This window comes from Callorhinus ursinus, unplaced genomic scaffold (assembly GCF_003265705.2).
Source record: "Callorhinus ursinus isolate GAN/ISIS: 27379988/994484 unplaced genomic scaffold, GSC_fseal_2.0 scaffold46, whole genome shotgun sequence".
Taxonomy (NCBI): domain Eukaryota; kingdom Metazoa; phylum Chordata; class Mammalia; order Carnivora; family Otariidae; genus Callorhinus; species Callorhinus ursinus.
The window spans coordinates 11,787,132-11,808,983 of NW_027397108.1; the positions used below are offsets into that span (position 1 = coordinate 11,787,132).

At 52.6% G+C, this 21,852-nt stretch overlaps 1 protein-coding gene across 1 annotated transcript; it reads left to right on the top strand.

Annotated features, from left to right (window-relative positions):
• The first annotated feature begins 20 nt into the window (after positions 1-20).
• TCF25 (TCF25 ribosome quality control complex subunit) lies at positions 21-21,747 on the top strand. Its single transcript, XM_025860518.2, has 18 exons — positions 21-212; positions 6,270-6,434; positions 7,480-7,554; positions 8,230-8,348; positions 9,115-9,180; positions 11,650-11,732; positions 12,315-12,445; positions 12,842-12,941; positions 14,073-14,166; positions 15,378-15,470; positions 15,573-15,678; positions 16,797-16,956; positions 18,308-18,395; positions 19,061-19,219; positions 19,373-19,463; positions 19,846-19,925; positions 21,052-21,124; positions 21,445-21,747. The coding sequence occupies exons 1-18, from the start codon at positions 21-23 to the stop codon at positions 21,601-21,603; spliced, it is 2,034 nt and encodes a 677-aa protein (XP_025716303.2). The 3' UTR covers positions 21,604-21,747.
• Positions 21,748-21,852: the final 105 nt, after the last annotated feature.

The following is a 21,852-nucleotide window of genomic DNA, read 5'->3' on the forward strand; positions in this document are numbered from 1 at the left end:
GTCAGCGGCCGTTGGGTCCTATGTCGCGCCGGGCCCTCCGGAGGCTGAGGGGGGAACAGCGCGGCCAGGAGCCCCTCGGGCCCGGCGCCCTGCAGTTTGTCCTCCACGATGACGATGATGCGGAAGAAGAAGGTCCAAAGCGGGGTCCCGGTGGCCGGCGTCCCCGAGGCGCAGGGAAGGAGGGCGTCTGCGTCAACAACCGGTTCGAGCTGGTGAGGAACGGGGCTGCCTGGGGTGGGGGCGGTGGGAGGGGGCAGTGGGAGGGGCGGGTCCGTGACGTCACGGGGCGGGGCAACACGTGGTCTGGGCTGCAGCGGGGGCGGTGCTAAGGGGGGGTGAGGCGGGCTATGTGGTGGGCGTGGCGACGTCGGGTTTGGGCTGCGGCGAGGAGGCAGGGCAATTGCGGTCTGGGCGTGGTCGTGACGTCGAGAGGCGGGTCCGCCGCCCAGTGGGCGGGGCTTCACGTCTCAGGCTCTGGGGGCTCTTGGCTTTGTTTCAGGGTTGAGCATTGCCTACGCCAGGCTTTCGCAGGGCCATTGCAGACAGTCTTGTCTACTCCTCACAGCGCAGGTCTTGGTGTTTTGCTCCTCATCACTGGGTCCCCCGCAGCACGTGTCTGGCGCGGAAATAACACGATGGATGCGAATTGAGGGAGTAAACGCCCACCGGGGTTTCTTTAGCTGGCCTCAGTACTTCTGCTTGTGCGTCTTATTCTTGCTTCTCTGACCTCTCTGTGCGGGCAGGTGACTGTCTGTTGTGCTCACCTTGGATCCCCTCCACGGTGTGCCCGAGTGGTTGAACACACAGCAGTAGGTCTGAAGATGATGGGGAAACCAGTGACCCTTTGGAAGCGCTTTCTTGGTCTTGTGATGGCTCCCAGCTTTATGTAAACTTGGCAGGTTAGGAGCCCATCATTAGATGGTGGAGAATGTGGGCTTCCCTGCTGGGAGTTGGGCGATCGACCTTCCCTCTGAAGGCCAGCGAGCCTCAGCTGTAGTCTGTGATGGAGGTGGGACCAATTCCTTTCTCTTTTTTTTTAAAGATTTTACTTATTTATGTCAGAGAGAGAGAGAGCACAAGCAGGGGGAGTGGCAGGCAGAGGAGGCAGAAGGAGAAGCAGGCTCCCCACCGAGCAGGGAGCCTGATGTGGGACTCCATCCCAGGACCCTGTGATCATGACCTGAGCCGAAGGCAGACGCTCAACCAACTGAGCCACCCAGGCGCCCCTGACCAAGTCCTTTCTTGAGATTCTCTATAGTCTCCTTCCACCTGTTCTGATTCTGAGACCAGAAGTAACTCCCTCACCTCTGCCTTGTTTCTTACCGTTTCTTTCTTTTTGACATTTTTATTATAAACAGTTTCAAACGTGTACAAAAACAAGAGTAGTATTAACCTTCCTGTGCTCATCTCCCAGCTCCCACAGTTGGACTCACAGCAGTTTGTCTCCCCACTGTTTCTGTCACATCATGTGTTCTTAAATTTGCCATTTTTCTGACTTCTTTCAAAACACTCAAGTCTTTCCCATCTCACTTGTTCACAGGCTGAAACCAGTCTGCGCTGTAGTCGACCATCTCCATGGACATTTGAGCAGCTTGTGCTTTCTCTTTCCCATATCCCCCAGATTTAGTCTTTAACACCAGTAGCTTTTCTTTGGAGGACATTTACACATTCCAGGCACTGCTGCTGTATCTTGGGATTCTCGTAGTCTGAAAGGAGGTCATACTGTCCCCCTTGTGCAAATGAGGTAGTAAGTGACACGTGCAGAGTAAATCTAGGTTTTCTGACTTAAAACTTGTACTCTCAACCACGTCATGGTATTTTTCTCTGAAGCAAGTTAATGTTTCTGCTGAAAAAGAGGATAAATGGAGAGAGATGGAAAAAGTGGCAGGTGCTTATGTGTGAAGGGAGAGGAGAAATACTAATGTGGACTTCCCTGTGAGATCACGTCAGGGGGACTCGGGCTGTACCTGCTCGGAACTCTGTGTGTCCCCCTTCCACTTTCTTTCATTTTTTCTTTTTTTTAAGATTTGTATTTATTTATTTGAAAGAGAGAGACACAGCCAGAGAGAGAACACAAGCAGGGGGAGTGGGAGAGGGAGAAGCAGGCTTCCCGCCGAGCAGGGAGCCCGACGCAGGGCTTGATCCAGGACCCTGGGATCATGACCTGAGCCGAAGGCAGGCACTTAAACGACTGAGCCACCCAGGTGCCCCACCTCCTTCTTTCTGATGTTGCTGTCACCAGCTCTGATGTCCTTCCCAGTCTTGGGATTCATGGATCCAGCTCAACATCTGTCTCCTCTTACGCCTTTCACAGACATCTCAAACCCAGTGTGTTAACTGCCCTTTCTGCCTCCTCCAGCCTTCCCTCTCTCTGTGGAGGGCATCTCCATTTTTTCTCTTGTCCACGCCAGCAGTGTGAAGGCGTTCTGATCTTCTTTCTCTCTCTCACCATACACTCAGACCATTGGGAAGTCCTATGGCAACTCCAGGTGCAGCACCTGGGGGGGTGACCATTGCCTATGGCCTGGATCATCACCTTCCTTCTACCCAGTCCTTCTTCCGCTCTTGTTCCTTTGCAGTCTGTCTGATCACAAGCCACAGTGACCCTGTTAGGCTCGTGTCTGACCTCAGCCCTCCTTTCTTCACAACCCCTCAATGGCTCCAGGCTGGCCCAGTTCGCCCCATGAGCTCTCCTACCTCATTTCTTTATCATCTTGTTTGCTGTGCTCTAGCCATAGTGATCTGTCCCCTTTGCCGTCTCCTCTGCCTTTAATGCCTTGTATTCAGGTGTCATAATGACTCCTTCCTCAGGTTTTGCTCAGATGTCACTTTCTCAGTCTTGCTTACCCTTCCTGCCTGCTTTTAAAAGTACACTTACCCCAGGGCGCCTGGGTGGCTGGGTTAATTAAGCATCCAGCTTGTGATTTCGGCTCAGGTCCTGATCTCAGGGTTGTGAGATCAAGCCCTGCATCCTTGGACTCTGCGCTCTGCAGGAAGTCAGCTTGAGGATTTTCTCTCTCCCTCTGCCCCTCCCCTGCACTCACTCTCTCTAAAATAAATAAATCCTAGGGGCTCCTGGGTGGCTCAGTCGTTACACGTCTGCCTTCAGCTCAGGTCACGATCCCAGGGTGCTGGGATGGAATTCTGCATTGGGTTCCCTGCTCTGCGGGGAAGCCTGCTTCTCCTTCTCCCTCTGCATGTGCACTCTCTCTCTCTCAAAATCTTAAAAAAAAAAAAAAGTTCAGTTACCTCCACACTCTCATGTCTCTTCTTTCTTATTTTTCCTTGGCTATTAACACAGAATATAGCATACAAATTACCTGTCGGTTTTTTTAGATTTGGTGTTGCTTTGTTTCCCTGCTGAAGTATAAGCTTTGTGGGAACAGAGACTGTGCTGTTCCCTAACGTGTCCTCACCACCCTGTGTCTGGCACCCAGGTATGCGGAAAAGCTACTGCATGAGTCAGCATTTCCTCTAAGAGGACCAGCAGGTGTTGTCTCCAGCCAGAATGTATGCGTACAGGCTTTGGAGAAGGACGTAGGTTTGAATCCTGGCTCCACCTCTTCAAAGCTGTGAGAATGTAGGCAAGATATCTAACACAAATTTCAGTTTCCCTGTTTCTTAGGGATGATCTTACTTTACTTCATGGGGTTGTCATGTGTGATATATGAATTAACATGTGCAGCCTTTAGCCCAAGCTAGGCATATCGTCAACACGCTGCCAATGCAGATTTTAAATGACACTGGAAACCAAGTGAAGGCTGCAGTAGAACTTAAGTAGAAACGTGATCCTAGGTGGTTTACTTAGAAGCATTTCCAGGGGCCAGCAGTGTTCTCTGAGGAGAGGAAAGCAGAGCAGAGAGACACTGTCCTTTGTTAGTGTATAAATTTGTCCTCATGACTGGCTCTTGGGTGAGGGTTTTTTTTTTTTTTGGCTTTAGATTAGAAATCGTTTTTCTACTTCAGAGTAGTTTTTAAAAACCAGCTTTATTGAAGCGTAACACATATTTGATAAATTCACCCGTTTCAGATGTATAGTTCAAGTTTTGCAGCATGACATACCGTGTAGCGGTTGAGGATAATAGAGAATAGAACTCCGTATTTTGGGAGTCAAGGACTACTTCGACAGTCTGCTAAAAACCACACAAATAGACTTTTAAAAATGATCAGACTTGATAGCATTGAGAAATTTTCCCTCTAAGTGAGGAAGATCAGTATTTCACAAAGAATTACATTCAGCCTTTGAACAACACTGGGGCTAGGGGCCCTAAACCCCATGCAGTTGAAAATCTGCCTTTAACTTTTGATTTCCCCAAAACTTAACTGCTAAAAGCTTACTATTTGCTGGAAGCTTTATTAATAACATAGCAGCTACATTGTATGTATTATATACTGCATTCTTAAAGTAAGCTGGAGAAAAGAAAATGTTACAAAGAAATAACCACAACCTGAGCTGAAGGCAGATGCTTAACCACTGGGCCACCCAGGCACCCTTCAAATAAATAAATCTTTTTTTTTTTTTTAAGATTTTATTTATTTGATAGAGAGCGAGAGAGCACAAGTAGGGGGAGCAGTAGAGGGAGAGGGAGAAGCAGGGCTCGATCCCAGGACCCTGGGATCATGACCTGAGCCGAAGGCAGACGCCTAACCATCTGAGCCACCCAGGCGCCCCTCAAATAAATAAATTTTAAGGAAAAAAAAAGTAAATTGGCACCCAGCTTCACTAGAAGCATTGGAGGTACCATTTTCTTGAATGCTGAAGAAAGTATGGGTGCCAATTCCCCCATGGACCCCCATTGTTTTAGAAAATGTCCCAGGAGGCCTCATTCCAGTTTTCTTTCTTTGCTCCCAAATCTAAACCAACCAGACCACACCCGGGCTCCTGGCTTTACAAAGCTGCCCCTCAACAGACGGTGTCCACAATAGGAATCGCCATAGTATTGGGTGATGTTGGGACAGACGCTATTTTGGTAGAGTTCTAGCATTTTCAAGTCAGGTATGGATTTATAGACAGATAAGCATAATATATTCCTAGATTCTGTCCTTGCCACATGGAAATCTCCATTGGTAAAGAAAGCAAGCAAAACCAAAGGATACAAAAACTTGTTCCTGCTTTCTTTTCTTTGATACTTTCCCAACTGAGACAGTAGGTCCAGAAAGAATCAATGAAAACTCACCAGGTACAGTTTTGTGTTTTTTTTTTTTTTTTAAGATTGATTGATTTATTTGTCAGAGACAGAGAGAGAGAGAGAGAGATCACAAGCAGGGAGAGAGGAGAGGGAGAAGACTTCCCCGCTGAGCAGGGATCCCGACGTGGGACTTGATCCCAGGACCCTGGGATTGTGACTTGAGCCGAAGGCAGACGCTTAACCAACTGAACCACCCAGGCACCCCTTGATCTCAGTTTAAAAAAAATAAAAGTTATCCTCAGGGTTGTGGGGGTTAAAGTAGATCTTATTTTTATTTTGTTTAATGTCATAAATTGTCACATGTTCTAAATTGAAGACTGTTTTACTTATTTTTGGACCTCAGTGCACTAGATGGGGTCCATCCCATCTGGTTGATGAAACGTGGTCGTTATTAGTCCGTGTTGACTTCTTTTGTTTGTTTATTCATTGACTGGCTGAAGGGCCAGAATTTCTCCAGTGACTTGTACCCACCCTGGCCCCGTCTTGCCTCCAGAGTGTGAGTGTGCTTGCATGCACGTGGACAGTTCATTCCTTTTCACTGCTATGTAAGGTTCTGTTGGGTGAGCTATTTTTATTATCAGGGAAGAGTTTCTAGGTAAGTCAGTCCTTAGGTACCTTTTCTTCCCCTAGCTCCTTGTCCTGTCAGCTACTGTAGATGGGTTGAGCTAGAACTCCCAGTAGGAGGAAAGAACATTAATGCATTGGCTGAACAAATGTATTTACAAATCTTTGCCCTAGGGTGGTGTTCAGTAAGGGAGATAGGTTGTAATGTTTGGGGATTCTTCATTATGTCAGCTCTGAAGACAGAGACACCTGGAGCCACCCCGGCCTCTAGCATTCTCGGGGGTCCGTTGACGAAAATGACCCTGAGCCAGAGCTTGTTGAGAAGGTGAGCACTACAGCTCTGCCAGGCACATGGATGTAGGTGTTTCTTCCCACTGCAACCTTGGAGTGACCCTGAATATGTCTCCCTGCCCCAGCTCTGCCCTGCTCTCCACTCTTGACACAGCTCAGTATCACCATTTACTCTGTGACCGGGTTGCCTGGAACACCCTTGTTCTCTCCCATCTGTTTTTCCAGATAAACATTGAAGACCTTGAGGAGGGACCTCTGCTGAATGGGGAGAGACCTGATGGTCTGCTCACAGACGCCGTGGTGTCAGGGAACAAAAGGAGGTCCCAGAGTGGAGGTGCAGACAGCAAGAAAGCTGGAGAAGTGGCTGACAAGGCAGCGCCCCCAGAGCAGGTATGGGGACCAGCCACACTCTGTTGTCATTTTCTCCAGTTGCAGCTGCCCCACCATTTCCTTGGGGCCCCTGATAAGATTTGTATGAAATTCTTAAGAGTAGTTGATGGGCATCAAGGTGGGGACATACAGGGTCCCCTAGACGAGTTTCCCTGGCACCAGACTCGCCTTCACACTTCGGGAGAGTCTGTTTCTACTCTGCAACATGTATGTTCTCTGTGACTGTGTGTCTGGAGCTCTGGTCAGGTGGACAGGGCCCTGGGTGGCCATACCTTGAGGAAATGCGTTGATCAAGTTAGTGTTGGGGTGTGGCTGTTGTGCATGGCACAGGGGAGGGTCTCTAAGGAGATCTTTTGCTTGTTTACACAGCAAGTGCTTACTGTGGTCTTGCTAGGTTCTGGGGACAACTCTGCCTTCCGGGGACCTCTAGTTGAAAGGGGGACAGAAATGGATGGACAAGTGCATCTTGTCCATGAGACCTGTCTCATGGCGTAGAATGGGACACTTGCCCGAGCTTGGGTTGGCAGGGGCTCTACACTGCAGGGAAGGAGGTGGCCAGTTGGAGGCACCAGAGGTATTCCAGCAGAGGCACCAAGGGCATGTGTGTGTGTGTGTGTGTGTGTGTGTGTATGTATGTGTATGTGTGTGTGCGCGCACCCGCAGGGGTCGGGGAGGGGGTTTGCAGTGCAGGGGCCCAGGTCTCCAGGGTAGCTAAGTGTGGCGGTGAAGGGTGGTTGGCAAAGTGAAAGACAAAAACAGAGGGCAGGTGGATGCATGGTTCAGACCCTGTGAGCCTCTTGAGGTCCTGGGAAACCCTGAGTCCTCTCAAGAAGGAATAGGGGAGAAAGTTGAACGTAGGCCCGGAGTTGCAGGTCAGTGGGAGGTATGTGTTGGAGAAGTAGGTGAGTTCACAGGACATTCGGGGTGGGAGGGAGGGGATCCCAAGCCTGTGTTCCCATATCCCTCTGCAGCTTGCTGCTTTAATTCTCAGATTTTAAGATTTTATTGTTTCTTTCCATTGACTAAAATGTGCTTCTTTTTTTAGTCTAATATAAGTGGCAAACTCCGAAAGAAGAAAAAGAAACAGAAAAATAAGAAAAACTCTACAGGAGAAATTTTGGTATGTGCATCTGGCTGTTTCTCAAGGTGGTGTTAGAAGCAGTTCATTTTTATTTGATATTTTGATTGTATATAATTGAATATTTGATTGAATATAATTCAGAGGTCAGTGAAAGTCTCTAGCTAAATTTTGCTTATGTTAGTTCACTTTGTTCCTTGAGGGTTAGACCTCATTCTGTGCTTTTCATTTCCTGGCCACCATCTGAATGACGTTCTCTGGCCGGCAGAGTTCCTTCTAGTCTGTTGCCCCCTTGCCCTGACCTTTTTCTAGTGCTGATGGACTGATTGGATGGTGAGGTGTAACCCTCCAGGAGCAGTCTGTCGTGAGAACATCTGTTTCATTCGTTCTTCGCCATCTGATTCCGTGTCTCCTGAAGAGGTTGTAGCTTTCTTTTGTGTCAAGTCCTACCTGAAGGGGTGGGCACACCTGTAGGACGAGCAGTCAGGTTTGTGACTGAGTTATTTCAAGGGTTCTTCTGGTTCTGTGCTCCTGCCAATTCTGAGCTTCCTCTAATGAAGCGTCTCTCCTTTTTTCTAAATATATGTGCTGTACACAGTATTTGGATTATACTGTCTTTTAGAAAGTAAACAGTATAATGCTGGTTCCTTATGAAAGTCATTTTGTTTATCAATTCTTACGATGTTTAAAATAAAGTCAGTGTTCTGTTGTCTTTAGGAAAATGGGCTGGAAGATATCGATCGGATCTTGGAGAGGATTGAGGACAGCAGTGGTTTCAACCGCCCCGGGCCGCCTCCCCTGAGCTCCAAGAAGCACGTCCTGTATGTGGAACACAGGTATAGCTCCTCTCCCTCCTGCTGAGACACAGACTCCATGAAAAGGAAGAGTAACATTTAAAAAAAAAGAAAACTTTCTATATTTAAAAGCAATGTAGGTTTATTGCCAAACATTTAGGCAATAGGAGCAATGAGAAAGAAGGAAAGGGGAAAACTTTGGTTTCCAAGGACCCATCCCTTAACTTTATAAATCTGGGAATATTTTTTCTTGAATGGTATTGAAGTAAGATGTCATTCTGTGATTAATTATTTCTCTCTTGTCCTAGTGGATGTCTAATGAAACCCTATCCCTACTAAAGAGACTCTTGCCTGTGTTCAAAAAGCCATCTTTATTCCTGAGTCAGTGAGCCCACTTTGATCTAGTCTGTAGATCTGAGGCTGCTCGGACTCGGCCCCAGTATTGGCTGCCTCTGTTTCCGGTCAGCATGGTTTTGAAGAATGCAGGCCTGCCAGTTGTCTTTCATGTCAGGATAGCTGTTCTTCCTGCTGGGTTTTACGTGACCTTTCAGAATTCCCAGAATCGGGGACACACCTAGGCGGCTCAGTTGGTTAAGCATCTGCCTTCAGCTCAGGTCATGATCTCAGGGTCCTGGGATCAAGTCCTGCATCAGGCTCCCTACTCAGTGGGGAGCCTGCCTCTCCCTCTCCCTCTGCTTGTGCTCTCTCTGTCAAATAAATAAAATATTAAAAGAAAAAAAAAGAATTCCCAGAATCGTTGTAGAGGAACTCAATTTCATTTTTCTCTGTAAAATTTTCAATTCTCTAGACACTTGAATCCAGACACAGAACTGAAAAGGTATTTTGGTGCTCGAGCTGTCCTGGGGGAACAAAGGTAAGCTCAACACTGGCTGTGTTCTCAGAAAAGGGAGGGAGTATTCTCAAGGCCTCTAAACCCTTGGGGGAGGGGTAGGTAAAGCACCTTGCAAACGGAAAGCCTTAGGATTTCTAGTTCTGAGGAACCTGAAGGGTCAGAGAGAAGTTGATGTTTGACCTTTTCGGTAACCATTGGGCCCCATCCCTCCCACTGCCTTAGCCAGCATGTGAGTCACAATTTTACAGAGATTCTGGAGGTCCTAAAATTTTGAGCTTCTAGCTCTGAAATCTTGGCCAGGTTAATTTTTGTTTCTCAATCAGTAGCAAAACCAACATGGGGTTTAGATTCTGAGATAAGTTTGATCTTTGTTAATGTAACAGTTCTTAGTGGTTGACGAGCTGTGGTAGACGCAGAGAGAAATGCTCTGTGCATGAGGGTCTGCTTGCAGGACTTTGTGTAGGAGGTGTGGTGTTCAGCTTTCCGGATGCCCAGCACCGAGTCCACTTCTGACCAGGAGTGTCCACGTCAGCAGAAGCTTTGTCTTTTCACGTATATATTTTTTTCTAAATGTAGAATTAAATGCTTGTTATAAAAAAATTGAGGCAAGGGGCACCTGGGTGGCTCAGTCGCTTGGACAGCTGATTCTTATTTTCAGCTTGGGTCATGTTCTTGGGCTCTGCACTCAGCAGGGAGTCTGCTTGTCCCTCCCTCTCCCTCTGCCCCTCCCCCCCTGCAGGCACATGCTCTCATGTTCTCTCTCTGCTTTTCTTAAATAAAATCTTTTTAAAAAAAAAAATGAAGCAGGGCGCCTGGGTGGCTCAGTTGGTTAAGCGACTGCCTTCGGCTCAGGTCATGATCCTGGAGTCCCGGGATCGAGTCCCACATCGGGCTCCCTGCTCAGCAGGGAGTCTGCTTCTCCCTCTGACCCTCTTCCCTCTCGAGCTCTCTGTCTCTCACTCTTTCTCTCAAATAAATAAATAAATAAAATGAAGCAATTTGGAATTAGAATTGTCTCCTTTGGCACCCCCCTCCAAGGTAACAATTCAGGAGACCTCCGTGCACCCATCTGGGCCCCCTGTGCACACACATCTTGTCCCCCAGGACCACAGAACTCTGTGGGACTGCCACACCACCTGGTTCTGCATGGCTGGGTTCTAGGCACCATTTTCCACACCCTGGTGTACGAGGGGAATGCACTTGCCCCAGGGGACAGGTGTTGGCTTCTGTGTTGGCTGCAGTCTCCCTGCATGTCTGTGGCCATTTATAGTGAAATTACCCAGCAGTGGCTATTCCCATGTTGCATTAGCTCCAGCTACCTTCGGTCACCTGCTGTCTGAGTGTTTCTTCGTTCTCTGACCTATGGTAGAGGTAGGAGTTTTAGATTCTGTCTAATGTGTACATGGAGCACTTTTTCTTGTTATTTGCTAATGGTTTTTGGTTTTATCTTGGTTGTTAAGTTATTCAGGACACAAGGGTTTCTGACTTGGTCTTCTTTTGGAATATTGATGAAAAACATTTTCACTTCAAGGTGTTCTTCTTTGTCACATGGACTCTCCTAGGCTGAATGTTGTGTCTCCCCACCGTAGCCCCACTGGTTTGCCTCTGCTTGGTTCATCTTTGCCGTTTCTTCACACTTCTGCCTAGTCTATTTTATCCTGTTCCTAATACAGGCCAGATTCTTACTCAAATTTTTTTTCTAATGAAGTGGTTCAGATTATCAAGAAAGTATAGAGCAGAATGTCCACATGCCCATTACTCAGCTTAAGAAAGAAAGCATCAGTGGTGGTGCAGTAACCCCTCTCTGTGGCCACGGCTTCAAGGGGGCGGTCTGGCACTTGCAGCAGAGACCCCCGGATAACAGGTGGAGTGCGTGGCTGAGGAGAGAGGGCAGTCCACGTGCATTGTGTTGGGAGCTGGACCTCCCTCCCCCGCTGCCCCCTTGTGCTCTCTGTCTTGCTCCTTCCCACCAGAAGTCTGTTGACGTCAGTGTCCTGCTACACCAGTTCTGTTCATGGTTATCATTTTTCCCTTTTCAAAATCTTGAGAGGGGAGGAGAGGACCCACCTCAGGACAGAGGCACAGAGGCCACCCTTTGTCCCCTGTGCCTGGCCGGCATTGCATTGTCGAGCCCGATGGACGGGGATGCGGCTCGCTTCCTTCCACGGGGTACCTACAGGCTTACTCTCCTCCGGGTCTTTATTTTTGGTTTCCAATTTTTGTTTCCTATTTACCGTTCTTTTCTACCATTTTGCTGGACTGTAAATTTCTTGTTTTTCTTTCTTTCTCTGGTTGTTTGGTCATTTAGATGACCGTTTTCAGTTTCGTCTGGCGGTGGTCCTGTTCTTTTGCTGACACTGTTTGTGTCGTGTCCTGGTCGTGCCTGTGCACCCTCGCCCCCGCCCTTCCCTTCCCCACGGTTCTGCTTCCATGGTGCCTGTGGGGGTCAGGCAGTGAAGGAGAATTTGTAACCATGTCTGTTCTCCCCAGGCCGAGGCAGAGGCAGCGTGTGTACCCCAAGTGTACATGGCTGACAACCCCGAAGAGCACCTGGCCACGGTACACCAAACCAGGTGAGGGGCTGTGGGGTGTGCCCTGGCCTCGTGCCGGGGGACCAAGGACCCCCTCTCCCTGCACACAGCAGCTGCATGTTTTCTCAAATGGGTTTTCATGAAGCTTTTTTCTACCTTTTTCTTTTTTCCTGTGGATCCTGTATCGTAGGAAGCAATCTAGTTCATTTTCCAAGTGGGATAGTTTGTGTTTTGTTGCCAACTAATAAGTCTGTATAACTTAAAGAAGAACAGCACCAGTGCAGAAAGGCTTGGAGTGTGGAGCACATGCCCCGTGTCTGAGAACCCTTGGGTCATGGGGTCCGACTGGGGCGCCCACCGTCACCGTGAGAGGAGCACGTGACGGCCCCACCCTGCCCCTGTCCCGTGTCCCTGTTGTCCTGGGACATTGGTGATCCGGCCACACCAATGGAAGAAACCTCTTCATGGGAAAAGCATAGACAGGTTGCTGGTGTGGACCACGCCACGGGCAGTCGGCCCCAGACATCCTGGGAAAGTAGACCCTCTGATGGGGACTCCGTGGAGTGTGCACAGAGAGTCCTCGCCAGGAACAGCGCAAGGAGCCCGATGCTGCACTCTCCGCAGGTCTGTCCATGCGGCTGCTGGAGTCCAAGAAGGGCCTCTCCTCCTTTGCATTCGAGCACAGTGAGGAGTATCAGCAGACACAGCACAAATTCCTGGCTGCCGTGGAGTCCATGGAGCCCAACAACATCGTGGTGCGTGTGTCCCCCTGGAGGGTCCTCGCCCAGCCTGCATCCTCTCCTCAGTAACCCAGGCTGCCCTGGGCCTGGATCACGGGGGCTGAGGGCCCTGGCAAGGTGCTTCTAGGGGCTCGCCTCATCTTCCCAGGGCCCCTTGCTTGGGGGGAGTGGCAGAGGGTGAAGGTGGAGGTCCTGGGGCAGAGTCCCTACTCCCACCAGAGGCCTGATCCGTGACTCAGCTTAGCAGCGGTGATGAGCCTGGTTTGAGGTGAGGGTTTTGTGGATGTCACCCTTTGTGACATTTTCCCAAGGTTTCAGTGCCTGAAAGTGCTGCCTGGGGCTGGTGCCTTGCTCCCTGCTGTCCAGGAGGCACAACCTCTGGCCCTGTCATTGTTCCGTCTTTGCTCATAGGTTCTGCTCCAGACCAGCCCATACCACGTTGACTCGCTTCTGCAGCTCAGCGATGCTTGTCGCTTTCAGGAGGATCAGGAGATGGCCCGAGACCTCGTGGGTAAGAGCCTCCCTGGGTACACTGCCCTGCTGTGCCTTGGAGCACCTCTGCTGGAAGAGCACAGGTGCTGTTTTAGAAGGTGACAGCCAGGACTCAGGGTTTGCCAGGGCTTTTTTTTAAGAGAGGAAGGGCGAGGGAGAGGGAGAGGGACTCTGAGGCAGACTCCACACTGAACATGGAGCCTGACACGGGGCTCGATCCCAGGACCCTGAGACCGTGGCCTGAGCCGAAACTAAGAGTCTGACGCTTAGGCACCCCTGCCAGAATCTTTTATAAACCATGGCTTTACTGAGATATACTCTGCCACTGAGAGTGAGCAGTTCATTGGTGTTTAGTTCATGCCGGAGTCGTACACCCTTGCCATCACCAAATCTAGATCATTTATGTAACTTATCAAAGAATCCCTGCCCATCACCTGACGCCTCCCCACCCCACCCCAGCCCAGCCCCTGGCCCACCCAAGCCTCCTTCCTGTTTCTGTGCATTTGCCTGTTCCAGACATTTCCTGTGAGTGAAGTGCTCTGATACATGTCTACTTGGCTGCTTTTTTCTAAGGATCTTTTCTGTTAGAGAAAGAGAGCATGAGTAGCGCAGAGGGAGAGGGAGAAGCAGACCCTCACTGAGCAGGGAGCCCGACTCGGGGCTCGATCCCAGGACCCTGGGCTCATGACCTGAGCTGAAGGCAGATGCTTAACCGACTGAGCCACCCAGGCGCCCCGACCTGGCTTCTTTCATTTACCGCAATGTTTCCAGGGTTCATTCCTCTCCAGTCAAATGATGCTCCGTAGTGTGGATGGACCATGTTTTGTGTGTCTGCCAGCACTTGGCAGACACTTGGTTGTTTCCACTCCTTGGATCATGTGACTAAGCTGCTGTGGACATGTGCATGTGGGTTTTGTGAGGACGTGTGTTTGTATCTGTCTGTCTAGAAAGTCGTGCTTCTGGGTAAAGTAGATGCAGAGAGTGGCATCGGTGATCCCAAGGTCACATCTGTGCCATGGCACTTTCCAGAATCCTCGCTGTGCTACCTTCTTCCTTTGAGAGCTTTCTTTGTGAGCCATGGGGGATGGGGTTGCAGTTGCCACACCGTGCTGGCCGTGACACCCTCCCCTGGTGTTTGTGTGGTCCTCAGAGAGAGCGCTGTACAGCATGGAGTGTGCCTTCCACCCCCTGTTCAGCCTCACTAGCGGGACCTGCCGGCTGGATTACCGCAGACCTGAGAACAGGTGGGTTTCTTGGATGACAGGTGTGTCGAGGTGCATCAGAGCTGTGATGGGATGTGAGTACCCGTGTAGGTGCCACTGGAACGGGGCAGGGGCCTGTCCCCGAGGTGTCCCACCTGGTAGCTCACACCAGGGGATCTCCGTGTGTTTACCACTTGAATGCAGGAGGGCTCCAGGACAGATGGATTGCTGCCTGGGGTTCCATTTGTCCTTGTTAGAAGTGAGTCTGATAGGCCACTTCATCATCCCGGGGTCTGTAGTTGTGTTTCCTCGTATATTTGGACAAAGGGATCTGCACCCCATGAGTTTAGAATGCTCTGGAATGCTTTATGGGCAGCCCTATGTGCCGTTTCCTAAATCATTGAGGATGGCTTGAACTCAAGCCTGATCCTGTTCCCTGCGTTGAGTGGTCATGACTGTGTGACACTCTGTTCTCGCAAATGCGTCTCCTGCCCCAGAGCCTCACCCTGGCACCAGCCCTCACTGACGGAGGCCTGAACAGCCTCACCCACTGGATTCCTGCCCTCGGCCTGGCCTTGAGGGCCCTGGGGCGGGGGCGGGGGGGTGTCCTCTGTCCTGGTGCCCTCTTCACCCTGTCATGGCCTCCAGCGTCCTTGGTCATCTCCAGCCCTGGGTGTTTCCATGCCTTGGCAGTCAGCCTAGGTCCCGGGACACACAGGTTTCCGCCCCCCGCCCCGCACAGATTGTCTGGTTTCACGTGTGTTCAGTTTGTCTCTCCAATTAAGTTCTTCGTTCTTGGAGACAGGTCATAAGACACTAACCTCTGCACGCACTAGCAGGGTGATGGTCATTGATAAAAACACTAGTCCACCAGGATGGTTCAAGTCTCCCAACCTGACGCATCCAGCAGCAGTGCCGCTAGCAGCTCCTGAGACTGGAGGGTGAATTCAAATGGTAGAGACGGTAGGAGAGGTTGAGTCTGTCCCCTGAGACGATAAAACAGTAAACTAAAAAGACGGTTTCAACTAACGGCGAAGCTTGTTTCTTTACCCGGCTAGCCACGTAACTGCAGACGACAAGCAGAGCATCACCTTCTCTGCAGACACAGGAATACTCACCAACAGTCACGGTGCTTAGGCCACATGGGAAGTGCCAGCGTGCAGAGGGTGGACTCGGTGCTGGACGAGGCCTCCAGGCAATGCGCCTCTGGGGTTGCTGCCACTCTGATTCACCGGGAACTGTCTTGGATCTAGGAGCTTCTACCTGGCCCTCTACAAGCAGATGAGCTTCCTGGAGAAGCGTGGCTGCCCGCGCACAGCGCTGGAGTTCTGCAAGCTCATCCTGAGGTAAGCGCCCACAGCTGCCGCCCGTATGGCCTCCGTGGCCGCGAGCCCACAGACGTCCACACCGGCCCACACTGCGCTCTCTCCCTGTGCCGCCTCCGGAAGCCTGGAGCCCGACGAGGACCCGCTGTGCATGCTGCTGCTCATCGACCACCTGGCCTTGCGGGCGCGTAACTACGAGTACCTGATCCGTCTCTTTCAGGAGTGGGAGGTGGGTGTGCATGTGCGCTTCTCTTCGCCTTGCTCAGCCCGGAGTCTGTGCCCTGCTCCCTTCTTGTCTCCCCTGCTTCCTGTGCTCGTGTGCGCACAGCTGCAGGGGTGGGGGGTGGGCCGAATGGGATGACACCTGTTTCCCTCGAGCGGCTCCGCATGGACACAGGCCGGCGGGGTCTGCCTCCAGCCTGACATCGAGGCAGAGACTGGGCACAGAAAAACTGCATGCTCTTGCTGGTGACTTTCATAGTGACCCTTTGTAGAAGTGATGCTGGTTTAGGTATTTGGGTTCACTATGACAGTAGTAACATTCATTTCACCTGTATTGTTTTTAATTCGACTGCTGGAAAACGTGTGTTCCTATTGGATGGTGCCTTCTTGGGGATGTGAACCTGACCACTTCCGGAGGGGTGGGGCTGGTGGGTGTAGTCGAAAAATGACTACATACGTAAGTCATTTGGGATTCTGTCCTTTGGCTTGTTGGCCAAGGAGTCCCGCCACTGGGGACCTAGTTTATGCGGTTCCTGGAGCCCCCAAAATGCAGCTGCAGGGAGCAGCCCTCCCCCCACAACAGGGCTGCAGAGGAACGTTGACCGAACCATGGAGACCACAGCCCTGCTTCAGTGGAGAAAACCTGGCCCATCGTGTGTTATCTGTCACGTACGCATAGAGAAAGGCCAGGAAAGTGCTTGGCCGTGTTCGCCAATGTGATCAGGTCCCAGCAGGGGAGGGACGCTCCTTGTTGCCACCCGGGCTTTCTGAGTTTCCCACTGTGACAGAGCACGGACTGCCTGCTTCCAAGCTGGCCGCAGCCTGAGGGTGGGCGCCTGTCTCTGACCCCACCTGACTCCACCTCCCCCAGGTCTTCCTGCTTTTCTGTCTCTGTCGATTCTGCACCTCCCTCCCCCCCCGCCCCCGCCCCGGGGCCTTGTTACTTGTCTCCTGCCAAGAGAAAGCCCCTGGACGTGCCATGAAGTTATCTTTATGCCAAGCAAAGAGATACCAACACAACGCTTGTGCTCATCCTGGGGCTCAGACTTCGGAGCGTCTGTGAATTGTGCATCTTTTGTCTTTGCCGCGTCGAACTTTCAGACTTTGTTTTTCTGGCTCTTGCAGGCTCATCGGAACCTGTCTCAGCTCCCAAATTTCGCCTTCTCTGTGCCGTTGGCGTATTTCCTGCTGAGTCAGCAAGCAGACCTCCCCGAGCAGGAGCTCAGCTCTGCAAGGGAGCAGGCCTCTATCCTGATCCGACAGGCACTCACCATGTTCCCTGGAGGTGAGTGCACCCTCGCAAACCCCTGCATGCACGTACACGCAATTCAGAAGCTGAAAATAAGTCACAACTGATTTTGGCGTCCAACTCTCTTGGGGTTTTAGGATAAGTGTTTTGATATTGACTGAGAAAAACTTAGTCTCTGAAGACGGGTGTCTTCTAGAGAGAGGGACATGAGCTGCTGGACGTTAGCAGAACCGTGCAGGAGGGACCCAGTCCGCAAATCCCATTTCTCATTGAGTTGAAGAACTTAGAGACAGGGTTGTCCTGGGATTGCACAGAGGTCCTTCCACCATCCCTGTGTTCCCTGGAGTAGTGGGCTGGTGTCCACGCGGAGACAGTCCTGTGGGCTGATCTTGGTGGTGAGAGGAGATCATAGAGAGCCTGCTGCCCCATCAGGGTCCTGGTGGAGTTGGGCCCTCCTGCCACGTGCAGTTTCACAGAGGGCTGTGTGCCAGGGACAGGCCATGAAGCTCATGCACACTGTCCCCACAGCCCCCTCTCAGTGACCCTTTCACCTCCGTGAGCCTGCTGCGTCCCAGGCCAGGCAGAGGAGGCAGCCAGGATCCCCACTTCTAGGGCTCACATCCCAGGGCAGGGAGACAGACAGTGGAATGAGCTGAAAAGGATGACGTATCAGGTGGTGCTAGGTGCTGGGGAGAAAACAGAGCAGGGGGTGTAGACAAGGATGGTGAAGGTCTGAGGAGGTGGCCAGGGCAGGACTGAGGCCTGTGTCACTGAGGGTTCCCACCGGACTTGTACGTCTGGGCCTGACACGCAGGGCTGCCTGGCCAAGTCTTCGGAGGACTGACTCTTCCCCGTTGAGGTGCGTGAGGTTAGGAGGAGAGGCCTCTGGTGGGCGCTGGCTGTGTGTGTGGAGTCAGGGGTGTTGGCGGCCGTGTGCCGACTGCTGGTGGTGTTTCCGTGCAGCCCGGGGGGTCCTGTTGCACACTGAGCTGCCCTGCTTTCACCCATCCCTGGAAGGGCACTCAAAGACACGGTTCTCTGGGTGACATGGCTGTGGCGAGGCCTCGGGTACTCAGAGGGAGAGCGCTCTAACAAGTGGGCAGAGCCTGTCTCCGCCCAAGGTACGGGGCGCCCAAGGCCTGAACCCCACGAGCTGGCTCCCCCACCAGCCTGCAGGGGGAATGTGTGTGAGCTCAGGGGTTAGGACGCTTTGTGTGTTGGCCTGGCAGGTCATGGGTGTGACCCCTCAGATGCACACGGGGCCACTGGGAGGCAGCAAGGCTGATGACCCTGTCTAAAGTGGCAGAGCCCCGCTGGGGGCTGGTGTGGGCAGACTGGCCTCACCCTGGTGTCACCCTGCCCTTGGGGGCCCCTCTTCCTCCCGCAGTTCTCCTGCCTCTGCTCGAGTACTGCAGCGTGCGGCCCGACGCCGCTGTCGCCACTCACCGCTTCTTCGGACCAGATGCCGAGATCAGGTGAAGACAGGACAGGGCCCGCCCACATGTGGGTCATGGGTATGCTCCTCAGAGCAGAGCCCGGGAACCATTTGCACTCAGACCCGAGGCTCATGAGGCTGGCTGTCACTGGGAGGGTCCTGCCAGGCACTCTCTGCAGGAGACCTTGGCAGCCAGACTGTTGTCCCGCTGAGGAGGGCTGGGTCCCAGGTCCTCGTGGGGCATCGCCTCACCGCTCAGACCCAGAGCTGGCTGGTGTGAGAGCAGCTTGCAGCTCAGAGCTCAGGCCTTCCTGATGAGAAGTGGGCAGGGCGTGGGGCCCACTGTGCCGGCACCTGCACCTGCTGGGTGGGTTTCGTATCACACATCTGTACACGCATGGACTGTCTTTCCCAAATGTCTCGTGAAAAATAAAGGTGAACATGCAGCATGGGAGCCCCGTTAGTGAACCAGCACGGCTATCCACTGTCTCTGTGTGCGCAGACGTACACCTTCCCTCTGTTTTACGTTTCTTTTAAAGAACTTGTACTTACTACGGCCCATCTCCAGTCGGCAGCCCCTCTGGGCAACCTCCTCCACCCCCAGGCTGCTGGACAGGCCCCTGCACCCCACCCCCGACAAGTGTGAGTGGGTGTGTGGAGTCCGTGCCCTGGCGGGCTCTGCTCACAAGCCCCCCTCTCCCACAGCCAGCCCCCTGCCCTGAGCCAGCTGGTGAGCCTCTACCTCGGAAGGTCGCACTTCCTCTGGAAGGAGCCCGCCACCATGAGCTGGCTAGAGGAGAACGTCCGCGAGGTTCTGCAGGCAGTGGACTCTGGGGACCCCGCAGTGGAAGCGTGTGAGAGCAGGTGGGCCCAGAGGCCAGGGGGGACAGGGCAGTGCTTGGCCTCATGGGTCCTCACAAGGGTGAAGCCCATCTGCTCAGGGTGGCTGTCACAAATGTGGCCACAGGGCCAGGGCAGGCTCATTCCCTGTGCTTTCCCTTCTCTCCCTGGGCCTAGGCGGAAGGTGCTCTACCAGCGTGCACCCAGAAACATCCACCGCCACGTGGTCCTGTCCGAGGTCAAGGAAGCTGTTGCCGCCCTCCCTCCGGTAAGGGAGAGGGGCTGAAAATGGGAGCTTTGTCACTTGCTGGGCCCTTCCCCTCACAGCTGGGGTTTTGAGGGGTGGGGCTGTGCTCATCGCTGTCTGAGCGGCTCGGGGTTCCTGGAGCACTGAAGTGAGAGACCCTGGCACAGGTGATCGAGCCGTTCCTTCTCTGTTGCACGTGCACCCCTGCCATCTGAGCAGGGCAGAGTGAGCGTCCCCACCCTTCACCCAGTTTCTTAGTCCAGTAGATGCAGCCTCACAGCCAAGGACAGATTCTGTCAGACTGACAGACTCCTCGCGCAGAGGCCAGCCCAGGCTAGAATCAGCTGGAAGTCAGCTGGGGGCACAGCCAGGGCTCACGGCGGTTCTGTTTCCCTTTCTGAAGGACGTGACCACGCAGTCTGTGATGGGCTTCGACCCTCTGCCTCCCTTGGACACCATCTACTCCTACGTCAGACCAGAGAGGTACCTCTCCGCCTCCTGCTTTGCTCCTTTGCTTGGGTGGCTCTGAGGTCAGTGCTTACAGCTCCCTGGGGCTCCCTGCCTCCTCCAGACACAGGCCCTCGGAGGATGGTGTGATTGGGGTCACGGGTCAGATTTCGCCGGCCGTGTTCTTTCACTTACTTTTACTTACTTGTCTGATGTAGAAACGTTTTTTGGTTGGGTTCTAGAACAGGTGTTGGAGGTAACAGTGGGAAGCAGGAGTAATGCACCACTTCTGCCCTTGTGGAGTGTGCAGTGCGGTGGGGGACGTGTTAATTATGGAATCTAGAAATAAATGTAAAATCAAAACCACGGTAAGGAACTGCTGATACATAGGACTCCGAACAGAGAAAGGCCTGTGGCCAAACCCGGGAGAGCTTCAGTGAGGGCACAGCTAGCCCAAGTCTGCAGTGGATTTGTGGACTGCGTTTAGCCTTGGATTGCGGGAAAGCTGCTTTTTTCTTTCCTTCTAGCCTTTCAAGCTGAGTGACTGCCTTACCACGAGGCTGTCGGCACAACCTTGTAGATCTGGAGTCACAGACTTTCCCATTTCAGAAAGCGTGTTCTTTCCAGACCTCAGTAGAGGTAGAGCACATTATGTAGGATAAAGGACTTTTTCTAAAAGTTGGACTGCATGCTTCTAGGGAAATAGTGCCCGCTTAAATTCTCAGATTGATTAAGGTAACACTTAGGCATTTGTAATGTTGGTAGGTTCAGAAAAACTGTCTTGCTGGACAGTGTAGCCCTGAGGAGTGGTTGAAGGGCTGTGCCGACCCGAGGCCATCAGTCCTTAAATGTCCAGGGGAGCTGGGCTCCAGCTCCATGTCTTACCAGGAGGGTACTCCCCAGCACACCCTAGAACCTTCTCTTCACATGACCGCTTTGTATCCCCTGCGCGGTGTTTCTCAAAAGCAAGCCACCCGAGCCGTGGCAGGTGACCCTCCACACTCTGCTCAGCTCAACCAGCCAGGTCCCCAAGGGCCCGCCCCCTCTGGATGCCCTTCCCTGTGAGGCCTGAGCATGTGCCCCAGCTACCGTGTGGGCTGTCTCCCCCCAACCCCAGGGCAGGGTACACAGCGGCACTCTCTGACCTTCTTTCCTCTTTCAGGCTGAGTCCCGTCAGCCATGGAAACACAATTGCCCTCTTCTTCCGGTCTTTGTTGCCCAATTACACCATGGAGGTATGTGAGCATGTCTCGGCCTTTCTCTGCCATGTGGGTTCAGGCCGGGCCGTGGGGTTGTGCATGTCTAGAGGCTTTGCTGGCGCCAGTAGCCAGCCTGCTCAGGAGGCTGGGACATGCCCACCTGAGACCGTAGCCGCCAGCTTGGCCCCTCAACTCAGCGTGGCTCCTTGACCTCCCGCTGGGGCCTGGCCTTGTTCGTCAAACGTGTTTGCGCCGAGGAGCTCCCTCTTCCCAGCAGGGTCCTGGGCAAGCTGGGTTGGGAGCGCTGGGCCTCGGGGCCCAGGACAACCCTGCTCAGACGAGTCTCATTGCTGCAGGGGGAGAGGATGGAGGATGGAGGGGCTGGGGGTCTGAACCGCAACCAAGGCTTGAACAGGCTGATGCTGGCCGTGCGAGACATGATGGCCAACTTCCACTTCCACGACGTGGAGGCAGCTCGCGAGGACAACCCCGAGGGGGACGGGGAGTGGGACTGAGCCCGCGTCCATGCCGTGCCCCGACGCTGTACAATTATGTTCCTGATCGCTGTTCTGGTCGGAATTGGCCAGTTCCCTGGAGTGGAAATGCTGATGTGTCGTCCGCCTGCCTCCTTTGTGTCTCCTATAAATGTGAATGGGTTACGCTCTGTGCAGCGCGAGCTCTTCTTTCCCGGGGCTGGAGTCTGAGGCAGGTGGGTCCCGGATCTGCACGGACCCCCAGGGGTCCCAGGAGAGAACATGACCCAG